The sequence below is a fragment of the Aplidium turbinatum genome, chromosome 14, assembly GCF_918807975.1.
Source record: "Aplidium turbinatum chromosome 14, kaAplTurb1.1, whole genome shotgun sequence".
NCBI lineage: Eukaryota > Metazoa > Chordata > Ascidiacea > Aplousobranchia > Polyclinidae > Aplidium > Aplidium turbinatum.
Window position 1 is genome coordinate 1,890,428 of NC_137485.1, and position 25,380 is coordinate 1,915,807.

Below are 25,380 nucleotides of genomic sequence, written 5' to 3' on the forward strand. Positions count from 1 at the left end.
TCTTAATTAATACAGAGTTGATTTTCACTGACGTTACACAACATTTGGAATTGCTTTCTGCACATTTCAAGAAGTACTTTTTACAAGAGACATATGAGAATGTTGACTGGATTTTAAACCCTTTTGTTGTTACAAAGACTGATCTGTCAGGACGCGAAGAAGAAGAATTAGCCGAATTATCATCTGATCGAACTTTAATGCTTAGTTTCAATCAAACAGAAACAGCTATTGCATCTTTCTGGTTGAGTGTTGTGGAGGAATATCCATTGCTATCGCAAAAGGCAACTAAAATTTTATTGCCTTTTGCCACGACCTACATGTGTGAGACAGCATTTTCAGCTCTTACCAACATGAAGACAATATACAGGTCCAGACTTTCCGTGGACCCTGACTTAAGAGTTTGCCTTTCACAAATAACTCCCAGAATTGATGACTTATGCAATAAGAAGCAATCCCATCCGTCCCATTGATGTTGTCAGTTTTTTAAATAAACAAGCTTCGGTTTTATTCATTTTTACCATTGTATTGGAATTGGGGGTCCGCGAATAAACAGATTCACAAATAGTGGTCCGTGGCCCAAAAAAGTTTGGGAAACCTTTCTGTAGAGTGTAGACCAGTGCTTTTCAACCTGTGGGATGGTACGCACTTGTGCGGATGAAAAAAATTGCAGTGCGGATGACAAACGTGGTGCGGATGAAAATTGTGCATATTTTTTACTTTTTCTGACGTAGAATAATTCAAATAAACTTATTCATTGTGATTTAGTTTTAAATCTTATTTTCTAAGCCTTTAGGCAGCTTCATTACAAACAAAGCTGTGGGTTTTGAAGCCCTTCGGTGAACAGGAGCCTTCGCGACCTTTGGGTCATAACCTACTCTTAAAACCGATTTCTGCCAGCAAGTATTTTTCAATCGCGGAAAACACGCTGCGTTTTGGATAGGAGTTCTGGATAGTTCTTATAAAGACCTGGCCATCCAAGCATTAGAAGTTCTTGTACAAAACAAAAAACAACTTATTTGGCCAAAAATGGCTTTAGTGCACTTCTTCTTCTTCAACAGATTGATCATGTTTGATCAGCTGTGATCTCCCTTATGAACTACCTCCATTTTGTTCTGTTTTGTTTTTATTAGTGCTTCCGGGATGCTTTTTATTCCTGTAATTTGCTTGATATTGTCAAAATATTTCATTTTTGTCGTCCTTTTGTTCGTTTGCCTTGCACCATCCCAGTCAACATTGAATTTTCCAACAAGTTGCTTCTTGCTATGTGTCCGAAATATCTCAATTTGCTGAGGTTAATGTTGTTTATCAGACTCCATTTATCGTTTATTTGTTTGGAAACAAATTCATTTGTTTTTCCTTCCATCCAGCTGATGCGTAATAGTCTTCTGTGACACCACATTTCAAAACTTTTTAATGTCACGTTTTTTGCATGTCCAACTAGTGCACTAGTTGACACTAAAACGAGGAAAAGGAGTTGTCTTCTTGATGAGACACTTGATGGCCTAATGCTGAGAGCTTTGGAGCAAGAAGTTGTGCCTAACTGGTCTGAAATTGCCAGAAATATTCAGCAGCAACCGAGTCATTGATAGCCTACTTGTTGAACATTTGAATAAAAAAGTGTTAAGTCTCTTTACTTTATTTTTGTGGTATAATTTTCGGTTGGTTTGTGCGGATGAAATTTTTGCGAAAAAAAGTGTGCGGATGGTTCTCAAAAAGGTTGAAAAGCACTGGTGTAGACCAGGGGTCACCAAATGGCGGCCCGCGGGCCGCATGCGGCCCGCCACGCTGTATCGCTGCGGCCCGCGAAAGGTATCAGCGTACAAGTATAACCAAAATATACTTTTCCTGAGAAGTTAAAGAGTACCAAGGCAAAAAATACTTTCCGGGGAACATATTTTCGCTTTGCATACGATTCCACAAGCCGACCAATCAGATTATAGTTCTAGGTGGGGGAGTGTTTAAAGTTATTCCAATGCAATGTCCAGCCATACTGTCCCAGTGGTTGATTAAAACGCCTGTTTTCGAATTTCGAAATTGTCTGTGAGCATAGGGTTACTTATTTAAGTTTGCAAATGTCATGTTATCACTAAGTTAGTGTGCGTTTCACCATTATTGGATTTCACGAGCAGTGTTCCTTTATGCAAGTTTGTGTTGGCAAAATTGGCCCGTGTGCCAACTCAATTTATAATAAATTGGCAAAATATTATATATAAATTTAAAGACTTTTTCTGATTGTAGCCTATTATGAAAATATTTAGCTTAGTAGCCTACTGCAAACTGTTTTTTTTTTAAAAGAAATATGGAACGCTTCACGATTTTGCGTGTCATCCTTGTGCAGGGGTCATGCTAATTTTCTCTGTATCGTTTCAATTTTAGTGTAGGCTATGTACTGCCGAAACAAGTACGGTACTGCAAAATGTTGTTAATCAACAAATTCTTGCCACGCCAATAAGCACCGCAAGTGACAGTTGTGTATAATAAAAGAAAAATGGTTTTATAGACTCTCACAAAAAGGATGAAAAACCAACTCATTGCTTTTTTAGAGGGAAGACTGTTCCTGAATTAGGCTACGATAGAATTACGATTTTTCGGTGATTTCCACAAGCGTTTGTTTCATGGTGCCTGGTTTCTTTTTCCCTGTTATTGGAGCCTATTTTTCGCTGATAGGCCTATGTTTGCAGGTCACTATTGTTGCCTGTATTGCAATGTGTCAAACATTTCCTTGTTTACTGAAACTGTTAATTGCAAGATATCTTTTGCGAAGCGAAGTGACAACGCCACTCTTGCTTGGCAATGAATATTCTGATGAAACCGCTCGCCTCGCTATAAGTGCGCAAAACAAGTGGCCTCGTTTATTAGGCATTGTTAGAAAAGTCAAAAGTGTTGTAAAAGGAGCTTGGCCTGGCAGTAGCGTTGTTCGATTAATTTTGTTGCTGCGGTATTCTAACATAAATATGAACAACATGTAACGTTGGATACTGGGTACGAAATGCGTTCTTTTCTAGCATAAGAGTCAACCTACCTAACATTTCATTAGTGCGGCCCGCCACAGCTCTCCTTAGTGCCAAAGTGGCCCGCATGCAAAAAAGGTTGGTGACCCCTGGTGTAGACTATCGAAACCGAAAGTAGGCTACGCTGGTTGGAAGCCATGCTAACGATTTTGTTCGATAAATTAGGCTGGCATCCTCATTATCTGTTTCGTTAGCGTATACATAATGTCAGCATCCATCATCACCATAAAAAGCGTTTAAAAACAACTAAATAATTCGAGATCAAAAGCAGCTACGACAGCGTGGTGAATAAGCTACTCAGTTGGGCTTAGGCATTTGTAAATATTTGTATTATCGTAATTTTCTTCCTTGGGTAGTCATAGCTAAATGAGAAAAGGTTACAAAGGCTAGTTTCCTTTAATGCTGTACTAAACAAAAACGTGATTGACATAAGTTATGACCACTGAACCGTAACATGGTAGTGCCACACACTCTTGTCCCTTATCAATGGGCGTGGACATTAACATAAAAATGTCACAATGCATCATTTTAATGCTGGTTCTTTGATAAAAATTAAATGCCCCCCCCGAAAATAGTTGCTGGTTGCGGGCCTGATATGGGGCATTGGGGCAATTGTAACATTCGTTGCCAGATGTACCCACGTTTGTAAGAACCCAAATCATTAATGACAACGAATAGTAGGTGTGTATATACATCAAATTAAAAATGCGGTGACGACAAGTTCGAATCAAAAACATTTGGAAAGCAAAGCAGTTTATGTATTTATTCAGAATCACAGTTTTGACACACATAAACTCTGCTAAATGCTGTGCATTTTTCATGGGCCCAATATCCACATGACAAACATTGAACCCATTTCTCTCCTGGAAGGTTATTTCTGAAATTGTCGTAGCAAACCAAATAAATGTTTATAATAATCGTCTCCGTTTTCCTCACTGCTGGATTACATATAAACGTTATGGGCTTTTGTAACATGTTGTTACAATTGCCCCGTAACTTAGTCACCATGTTTAAAACCAATTTTAACCAATTTTCGATTCTTGCTAGCTGTGAGTGATGGAAGAAAATTAAGCTATTGTCCTGTACTTTATGACAAACAAAGCACATGCAAGTAATTCAAATGTTTCATACTCTGTCTAAACCAAAATTAACGTAATACAGTAATTAAGTAACTCAATCTTTTCATTGTGAAGATAGTCCAAAGACTCAGTATGTATTTGTAAATTTGCAATGAAAAACAAACTAAAATGAGAACCTATTTATAGTGATTTCCCTAACCACGAATTTTTTTTCATAAACACGAAATATTTTTCTTCACCCACTCTTTAATTCTGAGTATACATATTTTTTGGTGGTAATCAATTCTAGCTACATGCGTCTACTTTACAAAATATTAATTTCAGTTGAAAACTCCAACAACTTTAAACATACCGACGAAAATAATCGTGATTGAGAGCAAGGATTTCGCTTTTTAAGAAAATATCCCTAATGCGTAATTGAGCAGTTGGGGAAATTCGTGGATACGACAAATCTTTAAATTGCTCTGCAAGAAGCTTTCCCAGTCCAAGAATAAAGATTCAATCAATCAATCTATAGCAATCTATCGAAAATCAATGATAACCTTACTTTTGTTTGCCAACTGTGCTCTTTTACAGTAACTTTTTGCGGTTGTGGAATTGAAACTTATCATTTTGCCCAAATTGCAATACCACATGCAATTGCTTCCAAAATCGATGATAACGCATTTTACATTCATTGGAAGATATCTATGCATCTCATAAATTATAACAATTATGTAAAGTCTATAAACTAGTGAGACTTCTAAACATCATGGTAAGATTGATTTGCCAAAATAACTGGACGTTTTTTCCCAAATTTGCGACGTTTTTTTCTGCGGGGGAGCGGCTGCCCCCCTCCCCTTCATCTCCTACGGCTATGTCATGCCGTTTTGTAATCAGGAAAAAAATTGTTCTTGTCTGACAGGAAAGTTTCCTTTTATGTCTAGGGTGCACGTGACTGTAGACCTACATCTCTATACGACTGCACTGACACTGTTTGCTTTGTTAGCGGTGATACTAACGCGGAGTCACATATGTACGATGGACAGCTACAGCGCTAGTGTTACTTACTATAACAATGAGCCTAACGCCAGCTATGAAGTCTACAAAACAATAAGCTTCCTTTGAAAACAAGTGAAAAGGCGGGAGTCAAATGTATAAAAAAACAAAAGGAAAAAATGTGATTCCAGACAAACGTTAATGAATCGAATCGAGATACCAGGATTTTATTTGTCATAAATTGATAACAAACTTTAAGAAAAAACAATAAAAACGCAAAAACGTCATTTTTTCTACAATGAAGTCATAGTGCGATTGCCAGCTTGCTCAACTGCCATGTGCTGGGTTCACAACTGCTGACTTGTAGGAGACTCAATCATATGCAGTGGACAACAACAATTTACACTAGAATGTGCAAAGCTTCCCTGAATCAAAGTGTGACAGGATTAGTTGCATTTTCTTGTTAGGTTAAAATTTGTGTTTGAAACCAAAGCAATGTGTTACAACCTCACACGGTGCGTTTGCAACAAAATGTGAAATAATGAAATACAAAGAAATCCTTGCTTTTTGCGATGAATACATTTCTTTCTAATGAGTAATATATTCTTCAAAAATTCACGTTTTGTCTTCGACAAATTTGAGGTTTACTTTTTTCATTGGTTATAGTTTATTATAAATATTTGAAATATCGACATTCGAAGTTGATAGCAGTGTGAAGGGAGGTTTCATTTCACTTAATGTTTGGCCTGAACTTAATTTGTGCGATTCGAGACATTAAAACTTTAGAAAGGATATTGATTATTTTTTACTCAATACCAACGCAATTCCTTCAGTTTGGTCACAAAGCAGATTGTTGGCAATAGAGTAAACTGATTATTTACTGACTATGCTAATTATACCTTTTGAGTGTATTGCGCATCTATTCACACACCTAATAAATATTTGTTGAATCGTTTGTCGTGCCATCGCACTAAGCTACCAAAAGGCTCCAACAGAGCAACAAAAAGGGGATACAATGTAGTTGTTTGTAGAGACTTGAACAAGTAAATAAATTGCAAATATCCACATTTCGTGTCAAACTTATCAAATTTAGAGACATTTAATTTGCGGCATAGTTTAAGCATTGTCCTATCCTGGATATATTTATTAAAAAGACGTTATGCTGAAAAACAAAATTGAAATGCTCTCCCAGCTTAAAAACTCCTGCCAGCGCCACTGCCCAGAAAAAGTATCTATGAGTACCAAGCATTGATGATTGTGCCTCATAAACTTATGTGAAAGCTACTAGTAGCTTGTTTGACTATGTGATATTATCTCAGCATTTTATTTATCCTTTTTATATTTTGTTTTTATTGCAAGCTGGCAAATTTCTTTTAGCGATGTGTGACGAAATCTCTCTTAACTAAATACTGATGTGCATTGTGCAAGCACAATGAGTTGCTTGGCTCTCCTTTATGATATCATCGTGAGAAGCAAACATGAACGCTGCGGTTAATTAAGGCTTTTTTAGTACATTTAAAAAAATTGACCAATTTTAGCCTAAAAATGAAGTACTGTATTTGAAATATTTTACAATTTTGACAAAAGGCTTTTTCAAAGATTCTACCAAGGCAGATTTCTTTGCAACTATTCACACAGGTAAGTAGCCCAGTATTTTCCAACCTTTTTTGAGCCACGGAACACTATATGCATTAAAATAATCTTGCAAAACACTTAACAAAATTTTGTAATGGTGCAATAAAATAAACAACACAATCGTCAGGTATGCCATATGAAATTATCCAATTTCACCTAAGTAGTCTAAAAAAAAAATTTTAAAACAAGTTGATTATTATCTGCAAATTATATACCATATAGCAAGATGTTCACACTGCTGCACTATGTGAGATTATTAATAAACATCTGAAAACTCTCAAGGAGAAGATGTCATTTCTCTTCAGCCTCTACCGATAGCCTTGACTGGGTTAGGGACCCATACAGCTAAGCAGTTTTTGGAAAGAACATGACTTTGCAGGAGCAGGAGGAACTAACTGAACTGAGACAAAATCGTGGTCTGAAGCTGAGCTTTGCTGATCTACTTTTGGACAGTTTTTGGTTGACTGCTGCCAAGGAGTTCCCCATTCTGGCAAACAAAGCTATTGTGACATTGTTCCCATTTTCCACAACATATCTGTGTGAAATGAGCTTCTCGAGACTGACTGCCATCAAAACTAAAAACAGAGAGCGACTGAAAGCTGCTGAGGAAGAGCTTCGTGTATGTCTTTCTTCAATTCCTGCCAAGATATCAGCTCTTTGTTCATCCAAACAGGCACAAGTTTCGCACTGAGTGAGTAAAATACACTGAGATTGACATTTTGTACATGTAACTCTTAATATTTCTCAGTGTAGAACAATGAAATCTTTCCCAAATTTAACACCGGTCGAAAATTAAAATCAAAATAACTTTGTGTTTGTCTTCTGCAATTTCTGCCCGAATATCCACTCTGTGATCATCCAAACAGGCCCAGATATCGCACTGACAAAAACTAAAAGTAAATGAATTGTTGTTATGTTGTTTATTTTATTGTATCATTATAAAATTTCGTTTAGTGTTCCGTCAGATTATTTTAATGCATAAAGTGTTCCGTGGCTCAAAAAAGGTTGAAAAAACACTGATCTAGGCCTCATTGGATGAGCACAAAATTGATATTCCTGTAGGAATTGCATAAAGAAAAACAAAAAGCTCTTACGACTTTCGACCGGTGTTCCATGGAACACTTGTCAAAAAACGAATAATTTTTTTGCAGAGTAATAAAACACCTGACGATCTTTCGTAGAACACAGTAGGTTAAATCACTGGAGTAGACTAACCCTTGGCACAGAAAACATTGCCGGTGTATCTTCCACGCTAGCTTATCAGACTATCCACACCCACAGTCAACAAACCTTTCTCGGCAGCTTCCGGCTAGCTAAAGAAGATATACTATTTCATGTTTATCCAGACATCAATCTTAGAGTTTTACCGTGTGGAAATTTCATCATCTCGTCTTGTAGTCTGGGAAAATTTTATTCTGGTCTGACAATAAAGTTTCCCATTTCAGCATACGGTGTATACGTCTGTAAACCTATCTTTATGCGGCTGCACTGACACTGTCTGCTTTGTAAGCGATGATAGTAACGCGGAGTTGTATATTTACAATGAATACAGCGCTACCTAAACAATCACGAAATGTAATGAATCCTGTTCGAAACGAACGTTTTTGGTTTAATCAAAACGAAAGTCTTTACCAAAAAGTTCGTCGAAAAAATCTTAACAAATAGTTTTAGATTAAAACAAAACGAAATGTTTCTTAATTTTGAAGCAAATTCCATTTCTTGCCTCAAAAATTTATTCTAGCACAGCCAAGACAAGTGATTTCGTTTCAAAGCGACATGGATATATTTGTAAACGCCCTTGTTCTTCCTAGTCGAGCGCCTGCTAAACCAGCAAGCATTGTATTGTGTGTTGCTCATCATAACAATAACAATCCCGGTGGCGCGCCCCCCCTGGTATGGACCTGGCTCGGCCGACTTGGGTCAAGCTCAACAGAATCCGAACCGGAGTCGGTCGCTTCAATTCCAACATGCACAAGTGGGGTTTGGCTCCCTCACCGGCCTGCGAATGCGGCGCGGAGGAACAAACTGCTGACCATGTCGTTCTCGAATGTCCGATCAATAAGGCACCAAATGGAACGCATGGTATAGCAACGCTGGACGAAGCTACACTCACCTGGCTCTCCATCACCTGCCCTGAAATTTGATTTGATCTAGTCTCAAACGAAAGAAGAAGAAGATCATAACAATGGCCCTACAGACGCCAGGTATGAAGACGATACAACAATAGGCTGCGAATGAAAACAGTCAACTGTGGACAAAAATGTGATTCTTGACAACTTAATGAATGTCAAGCTACTAAGGTTTCATTTGTCACAAAATAATTAAAAACGACACAAAGCGATTCATAGACAGCAAAATCCCTGATTTTTACATTGGTTCAACATCTGCAGACGTTGATTCAATGTAAAATTGACGGATTTTTTTGTCTGGGTTATGAAAGCGCAAAGATATGAACACAAGCTTTCCTCACAATGGAGTCCTGGAAGTGTCGCCAGCACAACTTGATGTGATTATCTTTAGCAAAACAAAATACAACAAGCGGCGGTAGAGAGGCAGCGATCTTCCTGACGTCAGCACCACCTGACTACTCACTATAGAACAGCGAGCATTGTGTTTCGCTAACCATACCGGTGTAGCCTCCACACTAGCCATCAAGACTTTTCTCAATTGGACAGTGCTTCCGTCAGAGGTTTTAGAGACTGTTGGAATTGAATTTGAAACAGATTGCTTCCACTGCTTGTATTGTTAAGCAAAGCGTATCTTTAAACAAAGAAAAACTTCTTCAAAATATGCACCAAAAATAAAACACTTCCAGTATAAAACAAAATTCGATAATTAATTAAAAGCTTCAAGTTAAGATGACAGGAAGATGGTTTTCCAAAAATCGTTACATTACAAAGCATCCACATACGACATCACAATACAAGTAGACGCACTCACACTGTGACCATCACACTAACTTATCAATTTTAAAAGTAATTTAAATATTCAACTTTAATTGTTTCATAATATAATATAAATATTATTGTAAATACGTCATTGCAAGCTCATTGTGACGTATTGATTGAAAATATATAAAATAAAGTTACTGAGTTGCAGATGTAGTCTTATCCAGGACTAACATAACAGAAATAAAAAAAAGTGAAAAACTAGCGAGCAGTGAATAAATTGAACAAGACGAGTCAGGTCATAGCGAAATAAATGATTAACTGCAGTATATCAGTGCAAAACGTTCCATATTGTATCAGTTGGAAATAAAAAAAAAAAACGTTACTGCGTTGCACATCGCTTAGGTTCCAAAACTAGTCTTTACACAATTAGTGTAATCGCAATACTATTGCATTGATCAAGAATCGATTTACACGATTAGTGCAAGTTCATTTGCTTTGGTTCTTTTTCTATCAAAAGAAGTTTTTTATAAAAAAGTTTACAAAAATAAAGTTTGTTTCGAAACCTAATAAGGAATTTCGTTTCGATGTTAAAACAAAAATTAAATAATCACGAAAATGCAGGAAGCAAATTAAAGTTTAAGGGTTGCGATATTTCTTGGAGATTTAGAAAATACTTAAGGTTAAGGTCGATTAGGTGATGAATGATTTCATTTACGTTCAACAAAGAGAAATCTTTTGAAACAACTACAATACCTAAAACGTGCACACATAAGACCTTTACTGATATAAATTAAGTTCGTTGAGGAATTCTTTTTCTTCTTCTTCCGATTGAGTGATTAATAGTAATCAGTTATAAAATCAATTCAGTAATATCACTTATGAATACTAGCCTTATTTCAATGTGAAACCGTTGTACACTCGGTACACTATAAAATTCTAATTTAAGCATTGATTAAAAACCTTCGTTATAATTTTTATCCACAGATCACATTCTTTAGTCAAACATGCAGCTAAAATATTCAAATACAACACACAGCATATAGTTCGTGCTGTTTCTAGGACAACTGCCTCCCTGACAACTGCCACCCCCGGACAATTGCCCCCAGCAAAATTGCCCCTGGACAATTCCATCAGAAAGTGCAGTAAAGTTTTTTCTAGCGCTAATGGTTTGATTCTTATTTGCGACAGAAAGATATATAAACATCTCCATTAGAAATGTAAATTATGAGTGATTCCTCTCAAAAAGTCATGTACGATTTTCATGGTCTTCTACAATGGTTGCAATGCGAGCTGAACAGTCTTGATAACGTTTTTTGGGTAGTGGTGCAAGAAATCCTGCAACTATTTGGTTAATTGTTACCGTTTCTAAAGCCTGCTCGCTCTTTCATGCGTCCATAAACTTCCAAACGTTTGGATGACATGCAGTAATGTTAGCTTGAAGGAACGAATTGTTTGTGCGGGGAAGATTTTCCACTACACGATCATGCATGCTCCACATGCAGATCGGAAATCAGGGTGATCGTTTGTTGATGCATAGCCTTCTTCCGTTGAAGACATCTTCAAAGTAATCTACGATCGAGTCAGCTTCTGCTGGCATAGTATCCTGAAGTGTTTCAAACGCAATAACTACGCCATTTGGTCGAATGAAAGCCACAGCTGGAAGCATACGAATTTTCAGAGCAAAGTCAGCATCTGCCTGATATTAGCCTTGCAGTCCTTCCGCCTGCCTTTCTTTGTTCGCTGTAACGAGTAACGATGTTGCCACCAAACGTCTTCGCGCTATGAATAAACTTCACCAAGTCATGCTTAAATTTTATTATTCTCTTGGCATTCATTATCCGGGAGCAGTTGTCCGGGGGGAAATTGTCCTACGGGGCAATTGTCCGGGGGCAATTGTCAGGGAGGAAATTGTTCGGGGGGACAATTGTCCGGGGGGCAATTGTCCGGGGGGCAATTGTCCAGGAGGCAGTTGTCCGGATACCGTTCGTGCCGCATCACATGGTAGCATGGAGTGATATAGAGTTAAAGCTAAAGATTAACAATACACGAAACATTTTTTAGCTGTAAAACATTTGCAACAAATTCCCAAATATTTCTCTTTGGATCGTAAACCTCTACAGCATCTAATTCTCCTCCAGCAATGTATATTTTTCCATTTAAAACACAAGCTCCATGATTGGATCTTGCATACTTCATGCTTGCAACATTGCACCAAGTTTGGTTCCGTAGATCAAATCGTTCGACTGAATTGAGGTTTCGTTTGATGTGGTTTCTATTGATTAACCCACCTATTGTATTGTGATTGTAATATCCTCCTATTGCGTATATTTGATCATTGAGTACAACACCTGCTAGACCAGACCTACCGATACTCATTGAAGGGACAATATTCCAACCACCTTGGCGAGGATCATGATGTTCAACTGAGTTTATGTTACCTCCATTACCAACACCACCGAATGCATATATTCCTTCGCTGCTGGCAACCAAGGCAAACTGATACCGACCTTCATTCATGTCATCAATCCTGTTCCATTTGTTCCTTTCAATGTTGTAGCATTCTGCAGAATATGGACTATTCTGCCCACCGCAATTGTAAATGCAATCATCATAAACTACAGAAACACTTCTATCATTCTTTACATATGTAGAAGCTAATTCCTTCCAACCTGACGCCTGGTCCTCCAAGTCTAATCTTTCCATTGCATTGGTATTCTCTCCACTTATGAGGTAAACTTTCCTTTTGTGACTTGTAATAGATCCACCACTGTGATCAAACAATGCGTTTTGCACTGGACGTATTTCTTTTTTTATGATATGATATTTCGATACTAGCTTTCTTTCAAAGGCAACGAAGTACTTCTTTACTTTCTGTTGCTCAACAATGGCTTGATTGTTTTGTTGAGCTTTAATTCGGGAAAGTGTTGATTGAAAACACATTTTGGTGCATTCATGAGAATCCATGATCAATTCTTCTTGGCTGACCACATTTTTCATAAAATCTCCAGATAAATTTTCAAGTTTCAATAAACTGAAAAGTTCAGTCAAGTGTTGCTTACGTGCATCGACGTCATGTTTGATCCATTCAATTATTTCATGGAAAACAATTTCTTCAGATATCACCACAGATGAATTGATTTTCAGGATCTCTTTGATGCTCTCAAATTTTAACTTTTTGAATTTTTTTTCCTTGGTTAAACTTTCAAAATTGTTTGCAATCACAAAATCTGCTTTTTCTACAAGTTTGTCAAGATTATTCAACTTTGCATATGATCGAATATGTAGACAGTCTGTTACATCAATTTCCTCAAGTAAAAATTCCACACAGAATTCCTTTAAGTGTGGAATCGCCATGTAATTAGCTGCTTCTATTAAGTTGTAAACATTCTCACTTGTGATTGTGATGTCACAAGTGTAAATGAAGCTTAAAACAGCTTCAAGTATCTCTTCAGTCATTCCTTGGACATTTCCTTTTCTTTCACTGTTTTCTCTCAATTTTGTTGAAAACATTTTCGAGAAAAATGTTGAAAAAACTCCAAGGATACATTTGTGTCCAGCGAAGTCATTAGATTCAGCAGTTAAAGTGACGTCACAATAGTTTTTCATTTTGATTCTGTCATTGTTCAACATTGACAAAATTTCTAAAGCGTGATTACTTTTATAGTTTTTAGACTTCATTGCAATTCCAATGTTAATTGTACTTCTGCAATTATAGTTATTCTATTAAACATAAGTTGCAACTGAACATTATAAATTTCTAATTTTTGTTGTCACAAAATTAAACGCCTGCCTTGCTTGGACTAACATAACAGAGATATGACCAGAATCAGTGATAAACAACTGAATGGATTGAAGAAAAGAAGTGAATTCACAAAGAAATAAATGATTAACCAAGACAAACAAGCAGATCTTTTTAAAACAAACATTTTCAAATAGTGACACTGCATGGAGAAATAACTTGTCTAAGATGGAAGTAGCCAACTTTCATTTAAAGCAGTCAACTTGAATTTTCATAGCTTTTTGGTTTGCTGTGAGCACTCTTATTTTACATTAATAATTTTCATGGGATAACCATATAGATCTGTAGCTGTGCGGTGAGTAGCAATTCGCTCATATATACTGTAGCTATTAACATGACAGCATCATTCCAAGCGCAGTAATAGCTGCAGATCTGATGCTAAGCATCACTCATGTACCGATTAAATTCAAAGTTAATCCCACTAAGTGGATCCGGTCGTACTCAGCATTGTATTAATGAGTACCTACACATTTAGCTTGAAAAGATTTGGGATGCCAGAAGGTGTTTGGCTAATTTAGTGGTTCCCAACCTTATTAGACTAACGCACCTTACAAAGAAGAAATTTTTTTGTGGCACCCCGTGGCCAACCAACAATCTTTCACCTCGAGTGCAGCAGGTTGTAGGAACAAACCTTAACCGTTTGATACAAAAAAAGAGTTAAAAAATGGTTTTCATGGCCGCTTTGTTTGACTTTCAGCTCTAATGCAGTGTGGAGAACGTTCGCTTGTTGTGGCCTTAGGAAAGCTAAATTATTAACAACAACTTCAGAAGTCAACATAAAGAATAGTAATACAGCAGTTTTACTTGGAGATTGAATGCCACTATAGAACGGCATTGTGAAAAGAAAGCAAAATAAGCGGTAGTTTATTTATTTAAAAGTCAGTGTGAAATTTTTTTTTGGTTTCTGGTGCGAAACACCTTTATATCTGGATGCACATTGGATAAAGCTACCTTTAATTGTTCTTCGACTATGAGTAGCCTTTCTATTTGTTTGTTTTGATGTTCTTCAAAATCGAAAATCCAATCTCGCATAGACATTATGTTGAAAACTATGACAAATCACCAATGCCTTTTATCCAATGCAAGGATATTTCTTTCGAGTTTTTATCCAAAACTCATAGAGCGGCACGTTCTTGACTTTTATTTAAATCACTCTTATTTCCGTTATTACGCGAGTTTGGTTTAGCCTTTCCATGGCCACCTAAAGATACGGCCTGATTTGTCACATTTTGAAGAAATTTCCAGGTTTTTCTAACTTTGGGCGAACGTTTAAATAAATTTTTCTACAAATTAGATTTTTACGCTTTCTTTATTCTTTTCCCCAGATGACACAATAGGTTTTAACATCCTCACATGTTGAACAACAAAGAAAATTTGATTTTGTAGATTTTAGTCAGACTGTTAATTTTCAATAACAGTCTGATTTTGTGTTTTTCAACTTACTTTTTGTCATTTGCTACTGCTTCCCCAAGGCAGCAAAAAAGTTTTTTGTCATTAGGAAACCGCAAAAAGTAAAAACATCTCAAAAAATGTCAGTTAAGCACTAGCAGTAGCTGTAATCAAAATCTGCAAAATGTGACAAATCAGGCCGCATCTCCAGGTGGTCATGGCCTTTCTTTTTTCAGTTTCAAAATAATTTGTGAATCCGGTGAGGAAGATGTATCTCTTACAGTTACACCAACGCCACCTAGAGATATGTCACGATTTCTTTCTATCTCTTACCAGGAAAAAGACTTGGAAAGGTTCAATGACGTAGTTTAATGGGTCAAACCGAAAAGCAGTCAATTAAATGTCGAATAATTCTACTAGCGAAATGATAATCTGACTTCTTGAAGAACTTTAACGAACGGCTTCTCAAATAACTCTAATTTCTACATCAACTACCAATCCACAACTCATAGCACAACTCTCATAACCAACTCATAATAATAATCATAATAAACATTACACAAACTACACCACTATTTATAGTTGGCTGTTCAGTCCAGTAACTTCGAGAAGGTTACGTATGGTTACATCACACGGACTCATCGTCGGTCACGTAGCATTGAGCGGCATAAACAAGCAAGTTTAAAGAATGTCACGTAGGAGTAGAGGACTGTTACATAATACAGATTTCGTAATCAGAGGTCCATTCGTACACAACCTTGTGACATCATGACAAACGATATTGGCAATTGTGAAAACAACAGAACGTTCCAGATACAGAATGATCTAGAATTACGTTGCAGAACAAAGATTTGTAATCAAAGGTTACTTCAGGTCATAACCGATAACAACACATCGCACCAGAATTCCACAACCAAAACAACACGCTCGTTGAAGATACAAAGCAAGCCATCGCGAGGCATTGCACCTTGATTGTGACATACGCCCCCCCTTAGAATATTGTTGCAAACAATATAACAACACAATCAATACAAAACACACCACAAAACAATTAATTACTCAATAAATCAATTCTCATAAGTCCATCGTTGCATGATCTACCAACGATAGCTTTTCTCAAAACAATAGTCACGTTTTCGGCGAAAGTTTCCAACGTCCTCAACATCTTCAGTGCATCGGCGAGCGAGATGACCCATCTTCCTACATCGGAAACACCTCCTCTCCGGACAGTCCTTGGCGAGATGACCCTCTCTGTGACAGTTGTAGCAAGCCTTTTCATCAAAAGAGCAGCTCCTGGCTATGTGTCCAATCTCCCCACATCGGTAACAGTGGTTGTCACGGCAACGCCTGTTTTCTGAATGTCCGCCGTCAGCAACGCACTCCCTGGCGAAGTGTCCGCGTCTACCGCATCTATAGCAAACTCCAAATGGTCGTCGCCTGCCTCTTCTCCTCGGTTCTTCGCGCTCGTAGCATCCGCGATCGTGAAATCGTTGCTGATTATCTGCAGAACAATCTCGAGCAAAGTGACCATTCTTGCCACAAGAATAACAAGTAACTTCAGAATCTCTCTCAATAACATTTCCGATTATAAGATCAACTAAAGAGTTTTGTAAACATAACGCTTTCACAGTCCCACTACAATACGGAGTTTCGATATATATCTTCGCTAACGGTCCTTGGATTGAAGTGTTATTTATCGACATCACAATTCCAGTTTTTCCCGTTAACTGATTATCTCCTCACTATTATACCCGTAGAACCAGAATCACATAAAACTTTTACCTTTTTGTTTCCAACTTTTCCATCCACTACTGGCAGGTAATCTTCAGGTATTATTTTTCCGCAAACATCTTCATCCGGTTTCTCCTCCCCAAGCGTGGGTTCAGGAATCATTAACGCACAACCACCTCGATAAACGTCCGTGTCTTTATCTTTTCCAGACTGATTGGATCGGGAAAACGACTTGTCCTTGCATTCCTTCGCTTCGTGTCCTTGCCTATTGCAACGATTGCACCACTTCTTCGATTCCTGATGATTTCTATTAGTCTTTCTCCGGCAGTTAACAGCCTTGTGACCTAAGCCATTACAATTAAAACAACGTACTTCTCTTGGAACAGCACCTCCTTTAAAATTACTTGTTTGCTCTTCGTCATCATTGAATGACAACATCTCTTCGGTCGACAACTTCTCATCATGAGCAACTAAATACTGTTCCGCCACACTGGCTATGTCTTCTAAAGTCTTTGGACTTCTCTCCATTAAATAAACAGACAGATCTTTTGAACATGAATCTGTGAATTGTTCCTTAACTATAAGGTTTGCCAATCCGTCCAATGATTGTTCGGCCGCCGAAAGTTCAAACCATTTTAACAAAAGGTTTCGTAAACGTTCAATAAATTGACCTGGGCTTTCGTGTTGTTCAGGCTTTGCCTCACGGAATCTTTGACGGTATCCATGCTCGGTAAAATTGTATCGCTTTAACAGAGCTAACTTCAATCTGTCGTAGTTCATGGCCTCTTCTTGTGAAAGTCTTGAATATACATCAAGAGCTTGTCCCGATAGTAACATGCTTAGCTGGGTAGCCCACGTCGACTTCTCCAATTTGGCTATTGTAGCATATCTTTCAAATCTTAACAAATAACTATCCAACTCATCTTTTTCTTCAACAAATGATGGCAAATCTGGACGTCTAACTTGCGCCACAATAACATCTCGAACATTATCATTAGTAGAATTAGATCGCTCACCGATCTCCAGCTTTTGTCTTTCTAATTCAAGTTTTAACTTTTCCAATTCATATTGCGCTCTTCTTTCTTCAGCTTCTGCTTCGCGCTGCGCTCTTCTTTCTTCAGCTTCTGCTTCGTACTGCCGTTGAGCACGTTTTTCTTCAGCTTCAGCTTCGCGCTGCGCCCGCTTCTCCTCTGCTTCAGCTTCAAGTTGTGCTCGCTTTTCCTCAGCTTCAAGTTGTGCTCGCTTTTCTTCAGCTTCAAGTTCTGCTTTCCTTATTTCACGAGCAGCTCTTCTATCTTCTCTTTCGTCAGCTTCTCGCTGAGCTTTTTGGGCCATTATCTTGTGATACTCTTCCATCACAAACTGAGACTTTTCATTGTCACTCAGCCCCATTCGTTCAGCCATGCTCCGTAAGTCTTCAATCATCTCATGTTTGACGGTATCCGCCATTTTGACAGCTTGTTGTTAATTTATTATTCTTTCAATAAATCCTTCGGTATTCTTTGGTTTTTCGGTTAATTTTTTTTTCGGTTTTTCCCGGACGAGCCCCCAGAATGTCACGATTTCTTTCTATCTCTTACCAGGAAAAAGACTTGGAAAGGTTCAATGACGTAGTTTAATGGGTCAAACCGAAAAGCAGTCAATTAAATGTCGAATAATTCTACTAGCGAAATGATAATCTGACTTCTTGAAGAACTTTAACGAACGGCTTCTCAAATAACTCTAATTTCTACATCAACTACCAATCCACAACTCATAGCACAACTCTCATAACCAACTCATAATAATAATCATAATAAACATTACACAAACTACACCACTATTTATAGTTGGCTGTTCAGTCCAGTAACTTCGAGAAGGTTACGTATGGTTACATCACACGGACTCATCGTCGGTCACGTAGCATTGAGCGGCATAAACAAGCAAGTTTAAAGAATGTCACGTAGGAGTAGAGGACTGTTACATAATACAGATTTCGTAATCAGAGGTCCATTCGTACACAACCTTGTGACATCATGACAAACGATATTGGCAATTGTGAAAACAACAGAACGTTCCAGATACAGAATGATCTAGAATTACGTTGCAGAACAAAGATTTGTAATCAAAGGTTACTTCAGGTCATAACCGATAACAACACATCGCACCAGAATTCCACAACCAAAACAACACGCTCGTTGAAGATACAAAGCAAGCCATCGCGAGGCATTGCACCTTGATTGTGACAAGATAGAAGGCAGTTTCATTGCGTATTAAAGTCATCACTAGTAGATAGTTACGCCTCATTAAGCAGGCTTTCTTTTCCTAACCATGTTGTTTCAAATGTTCTGTTAAAGAGTGGTCACATCGCAAGACCCGCAATACAATGCAGTGTCATGTGTTGATCAGTGGACAAGCTTTGAGAATTAATATCTAGCAGAAATTATGGCAGTATTTGTTTAGCAGGTTAATAATTCTGAAACCTAAACAATTAGGTTATTTCACACATTTATGCAGGCTCTTTTTGTTACCTTATTGCAACCCGAATACTGAAAAGTTTGGGTGTTTATCATGACAATTATATTATCGTTTTTAGCACTAGTTGCAACGTTCATCTGATGAAAGTAGCATTTATTGTTGTTTATAGTTGCTTTTACTTTCATCAAATGAATACAGAACATAGTTGCAACTAGTGCTAGAAACGACCTTATTGCAAGGTATTGTGAATGCTGGATAACTTAGTTACAAATGCAAACTGAAAGAAAAGGCAGCGATAGATGACCAAACCATATTGGTGTTGAAAAATTAAAATTTGTAGAAATTTGACTGATTAATTATTTTATGCTCGGGATTTTTGGTGTGTTGGTTAGTTGCTAGAATTTATCTTAAGGCTAAGAAGTAACTTTTTCACAGTGCGTGTAATAAATGTTTGGAATAATTTACCACCACCAGTCATAAGTGCACTTAGCGTGAATGCATTCAAGGTGAGGCTTGACAACCACTGGAGCAGTGATATCATCTAATGATGTATCACAGTAAGTCACAGTACTATTGCGCTATGCATTTTATCGACATATTTGACTCTGTTTTTTCATGTTGTGCTCCCATTACTATCTCTTCTGAACTTTTACTACGTCCGAACTTTTATCACCTTTATTTCATGATGGAGTGATGACTAAGTTTTAACTTTACATTGATTCAACATTGTCCAACGCTCTACTAATGTGAAACTGTCGGCTTATTGCGTTATGTTGCTTGGTTGTAGCATATTATGTTTGAATTTTTTCGACTTTAATAAAGAAATTGTGCTTTTGCTATTATCGCTGTATGCTTTGATTCTTATCTTATCATGCTTGTTATGTAGGCCTACTAAAAATAACGGACAAAAATTCATACTAGAATGTACAAGGCTTTCTTGAATCAAAGGATGACAGGATTAGTTGTATATTAGTGTTAAATTAAATTACATCAAATTAAATAAACTCCTTCTTGTTAAACTTAATTATACGTATTTGTACAAACTAAAGCAGTAGTCGGAAACCTTTTTAGGTAAGTTAGCCATTAATGCTATGTGTTTGGAAATACATTTCCATGAGAGCCATAGGTTATAATGCTTTAACACTTAATACAACTAACATGTGGCGGCACTGGTGAGTTGTGAAAGTGGGAGCGTAAGTTCGCAAGACGAGAATAACAGCAAGGGGTTTGGGGGTTTCCCCCACAAAAAAAAATTGCATTTAATTTGGTACATTCTGAGCGTATTTTCAGGTCTAAATTGTAACGAAAAGTTAAAATAAAACTTTCGAGGTTTGCACTTGGGAAGATTAGATTTATTTGCGAGCCAGATGCCGTTGTCAAACGAGCCATAAGTTCCCGACCCCTGACCTAAAGCCTCAGCTTACAACAAAAATGTGAAGTTACCGCACAGGTAAAATGTACTCTACATCGCATGTAAAATTGCATAATATTTTTATCCAAAACATCTTAAAAAGTTCAATTTCAAACAAAATCTGAAATTTATTTTATTTCGTAGAACGTACAGCGACCGCACTCAGATCACATACAGCGAAGTAAAAGAATTCATACTAGAATGTACTAAGCTTTCTTAAATCAAAAGTAAGCCAGGATTAGTTATATATTCGCGGTAAATTCAATTTATTGTGTCTAATACCAAAGTAATATATTACAACCTAATACATACGTTAGCAAAAAAAAATGTAACATTATCGAATATGAAGAAGTTATTTTTAATTTTTTTCTATTGTATTCTTATAAAATTCACGTTTTAACGTCGGTAAATTTAAGGTGCATTTTTTAAATTCTTAATGCTTTATTGTAAATACTTGTCAACATTTGAAATTTATAGCGTTGTTATTGGAGGTTTCTTTTAATATAATGTTTACCTGAACTTTACTTGTGCCTTTTCAGACACTTTCTAATAATTTTAGAAAAGAAAAAGATTACTTAGGGGCAAAATTGTTGGAACGCCTGGATGATCTGATCAAAACTACAGAGCCTAAAATGTACATTTATAGGACTAAAGATGAAGTAGTTTAAATTTCGAAATGTTTGCTGAACGTGAGTGTAGTATCATTTTGGGCTCTGTATATTTTGATCAAAAAGATTACTTTCTTACAAGTTACCAATGCCATTCTTTCAGTTTAGTCGCAAAGCAGATTGTTTGGTAATAGAGCAAAGTAATTTTTTATCAACTGTGCCAATGTACTTTTATGAACTGTCGCGCACCTATTCAATTGATTAAGCAAACAAGTATTTGTTGAAGTTTTTGTCGTGTCATCGCATTAAGCGACGGTAGGCTCTTACAACGCGACGGTGTTGTGACCGTGCCAATTTTTTTGACTGAATAGCGTATTTCGGTCACAAACATGTTTTAAACATTCGTGTTTTTTCGCTTACTACTCTTTTCTAAACCTTTGCTATGTCGACGTGTATTGTTTTTGCTGTGATGGTCAGAAATAAAAGCAACTGAACTGACAATGGAACAACGCATTCTCAGTCAGAACAAGAGTAATAGAAAGAAAACACGATACAAATGTGCGAAAGTGAAGCCGAAATCTGAAAGCTGTTTGGAAAGACAGGCAGATTTTAACTACATGCCATGTTTGCAGAATTTGTCATTCATATAACTCTGCAAACAACCGTTGAGAAATTAAATGTGTGTAACTTCGTTTTTTTGTGAGTAAATTTATCATTTTGCTTGGACAAAGATTCTATTCATGCTTGCTGAGTAACGAAATCCAATTTATAATTTTGCTTTACCAACTTTGGAACACATCTTTCACACTCAGGAGAAAAAATCCAAATCATATTACTTGTATAAAGCTTTGGTAGAGAGTTTGCTTTGTTGAACCATAGAGAAATAAAACATAGCAACTTTAGCGGGTTTAGCATACTTTATTTCACACAAAATATAACATAATTAAAATAAAATAAACTCAAACGTTTTCGACACGTACGTGTGTCCTCATCAGGAATTAAATCTGCAATACCTAAAATGAAAAATCGTAAGATAAATTTGACTATGCACTGTAACTGTAACGACACTCTGGACTAAAAGCACAAACTGAACAAATGATACGAGAATGATTGCGAGTAAATTAGTTATCATATATTACTTATATGATAACTAAAAGTGGTCTGGCAGAGATAATAAAGTTAAAATAAATATCTACTACTGACAAGTAGTGAAGCAAAAATAATATGTGATTTGTGGAAGAAAATCGATTTAAAGAGAAAGGAAACAACTACAATCATAATAAAACTTTCAGCAAAGGATATATGGAAACAACCTGAGTAACAAATAATTCGATTACGACGAATGTGTTAGTAGCTGTTTGCACTTTCCTAAAGCAGTCAAACTATTGCAATAACACATTAATCATGAAATTGTCTATAATATGATACGATAAATGTGTTTATCCAAAGAATGACTATGTATGATTTGAAAATTATTAAAAGGTACTTTATGAAACGTTATTATTCTTATGATAGAACAATTGTTCGACAAACAAATTAACACGTCATTGAATTCACGTTAAACATTTTTTAGTCAGACAAAATTATTTAATTCAATTTGCTCGTTACTTTGATGTCGAAATTACAAAATCTATAAACAAAATCCAACACAATAAAAATTAAACACTAACAATTGCGGAAACGTTCTGGAATTCTGGAAAGTTTGCCTCAATTTCCCAAACATTCCTCTCTGGATCATAAACCTCCACAGCATCTGATCCTCCTCCAGCGACATATACTTTCCCATTTAAAACACAAGCTCCATGATGGGATCTTGCATAACTCATACTTGCAACATTGTTCCAGGTTTGGTTCCATGGATCAAACAGTTCGACTGATTTGAGTTTTCCATTGTTGTAGTTGAATCCTCCTATTGCATATAATCGATTATTGAGAACAACACCTGCTAGACCATACCTTGCAACTTTCATTGAAGGAACAATATTCCAACCACCTTGGCGAGGATCGTGATGTTCAACTGACTTTATGTGACCACCATTGCAACACCAATTGCATATATTCCTCCACTGGTGGAAACCAAGGCAAAGTCACAACGCTCTTCATTCATGTCATCAATCTTGTTCCATTTGTTCTCGTCAATGTTATAACATTCTCCAGATCGTAGACCACTCCATCCACCACAATTGTAAATGCAATTATCGAAAACAGCAGATGCTCCACGATCTCTTCTTTTTGTAGAAGCTAATTCCTTCCAACCTGACGCCAGGTCGTCCAAGTCCAAACTTTCCATTGCACTGGTGTCCTTTCCACTTATGACGTAAACTTTTCTTTTGTGACCAACAACTGGTCCCCAGCTATGATCAAACAATGTATTTGAAAGGATACTTGTTTGTTTATTTATGACGTCATACTTCCATGTTTGTTTGCTTGCAAATGCAATGAACATTTCTTTTGCTTTCTGTTGCTCAACAGTAAGCTGATTGTTTTGTTGAGATCGGAAGCGGGAAAGTGTTGATTGAAAACACATTTTGGTGCATTCATGACAATTCATGATCAATTCTTCTTGGCTGACAACATCTTGCAAAAAATCTGCAGATAAATTTTCAAGTTTCAGTAAACTGAAAAGCTCAGTCAAATGTTGCTTACGTGCATCGACGTCATGTTTGATCCATTCAATCATTCCATGGAAAACAATTTCCTCAGACGTGACCTGTTTATCTTCCATTTCAATTATTTCCTTGATGTCTTCGAATTTTAATTCCTTGAAATCTGTTCCTGGAACCAGTTTGTCAAAGTTGTTTGCAATCACAAAATCTGCTTTTTCTACAAGTTTGTCAAGATTATATAACTTTACATATGATCGAATATGTAGACAGTTTGTTACATCAATTTCCTCAAGCAAAAACTCTACACAGAATTCCTTCAAGTGTGGAATGGCCATGTAATTAGCTGCTTTTATTAAATCGTACACATTCTCACTTGTGATTGTGATGTCACAAGTATAAATGAAGTTTAAAACAGCTTCAAGTGTATCTTCAGTAACTCCTTGAACTTTTCCTTCATTTCAACAGAAAACATTTTTGAGAAAAACGTTGAGAATACTCCAAGGATGCATTTGTGTCCAGCAAAGTCATTAGATTCAGCAGTTAAAGTGACGTCACAATAGTTTTTCATTTTGATTCTGTCATTGTTCAACATTGACAAAATTTCTAAAGCGTGATTACTTTTATAGTTTTTAGATTTCATTGTAATTTTAATGTTAATTGCATTCCTGCAAATATGTCAATGTCTAATTAGGCTACACATAAACTGCATCTGCACACAAAAAATTTCCAACGTTTTGTTTTATCATGAACGAAAGCTACAAAATGACTTGAAGCAATGCCTACCTGCCTTGCTTACTTACGACCAACGCAGCAGAGATATGGCGAAATAATAAAAACCAACAAGCATTGAGCATTGGGTAGACTGAACAACAAGAATGTAGTTAAAGCAAAATAAATGATTAACTAAGACAAACACGAAGTGCTTTTGATTGGAACAAAAATATTTTCTGATGTCGGCACTATGGTGTTTGTATTTATTGCATGATTCCCTGTTTTGTTGCGAAATATAATTTATATCATATTTTCTTAAATTAAACGTAATCCTGTCAATCGGTTAATTTTTTATCCTGTCAATACAATACAGCCCGGTTGAACTTCTGCAGTGTGTTATTGTGTGCTAAAACATTAATTGTGCTTTAAAAGATTAACGACACCAAGAAATATCAATGAGGTTGCATCCTTTGTGGATCCTTCTCTTGCATCATGAGCCAATCTGACAAATGCTTGTAGACAAACCTCTATTTTTGACAACTTTTATCCTTATTTGTGGCTGTAGCATCCGATTTCTTGTATTTTGAACCATTTTAGATGATTGTTTTGTCTTAATCTTTTTTTTTAATTTTAACCTTATTATTGGCTTGAAAACTTACGCTTCGCTAGCGTTTGAATATAAAAATTAAACCTTTCATTTATTTTATGTTTTGATCATTCACGAAAAATAACTACCTCATTTGAAGAATGGAGATAGTCAAGGCCTGATTAAGGCTTACGGGGGCCCGAGGCACAGCTAAGTTGGAGCCCCTATTGGCAATCGCTTTCGATCCAGAGCAACATTGCTCAACTGAAGCCTAGCATAGCAAGTAACTTTCCAAGCAGAAAATGTGCCCAAGACCAAGCAAACGTTAATAATAATATAATATAATATTATGCTTTGGTGGGCATCTCAGTGTATGCTAGCATGAAATTCTACATTAAAAGTGAAATAACAGAAATATCGTGTACAATGTAGCCTACTGTACAACATTTGACACCATTATGGTAGGCTAGAAACTAAGCCTTTACAAG

The 25,380-nt window shown here is 36.7% G+C and overlaps 3 protein-coding genes and 1 pseudogene across 3 annotated transcripts; 1 reads left to right on the top strand and 3 right to left on the bottom strand.

Annotated features, from left to right (window-relative positions):
- Window positions 1-2,293: 2,293 nt before the first annotated feature.
- LOC145783730 (U6 spliceosomal RNA) lies at window positions 2,294-2,393 on the bottom strand (annotated as a pseudogene).
- Window positions 2,394-7,070: 4,677 nt separating this feature from the next.
- LOC145783606 (protein FAM200A-like) lies at window positions 7,071-7,394 on the top strand. The gene has a single exon (XM_082595500.1). The coding sequence runs from the start codon at window positions 7,071-7,073 to the stop codon at window positions 7,392-7,394; it is 324 nt and encodes a 107-aa protein (XP_082451626.1).
- Window positions 7,395-11,622: 4,228 nt separating this feature from the next.
- LOC145783607 (kelch-like protein 24) lies at window positions 11,623-13,200 on the bottom strand. Its single transcript, XM_082595501.1, has one exon. The coding sequence runs from the start codon at window positions 13,198-13,200 to the stop codon at window positions 11,623-11,625; it is 1,578 nt and encodes a 525-aa protein (XP_082451627.1).
- A 9,812-nt stretch (window positions 13,201-23,012) lies between these two features.
- Window positions 23,013-23,930, bottom strand: LOC145783608 (kelch-like protein 12). Its single transcript, XM_082595502.1, has one exon. The coding sequence runs from the start codon at window positions 23,928-23,930 to the stop codon at window positions 23,013-23,015; it is 918 nt and encodes a 305-aa protein (XP_082451628.1).
- Window positions 23,931-25,380: the final 1,450 nt, after the last annotated feature.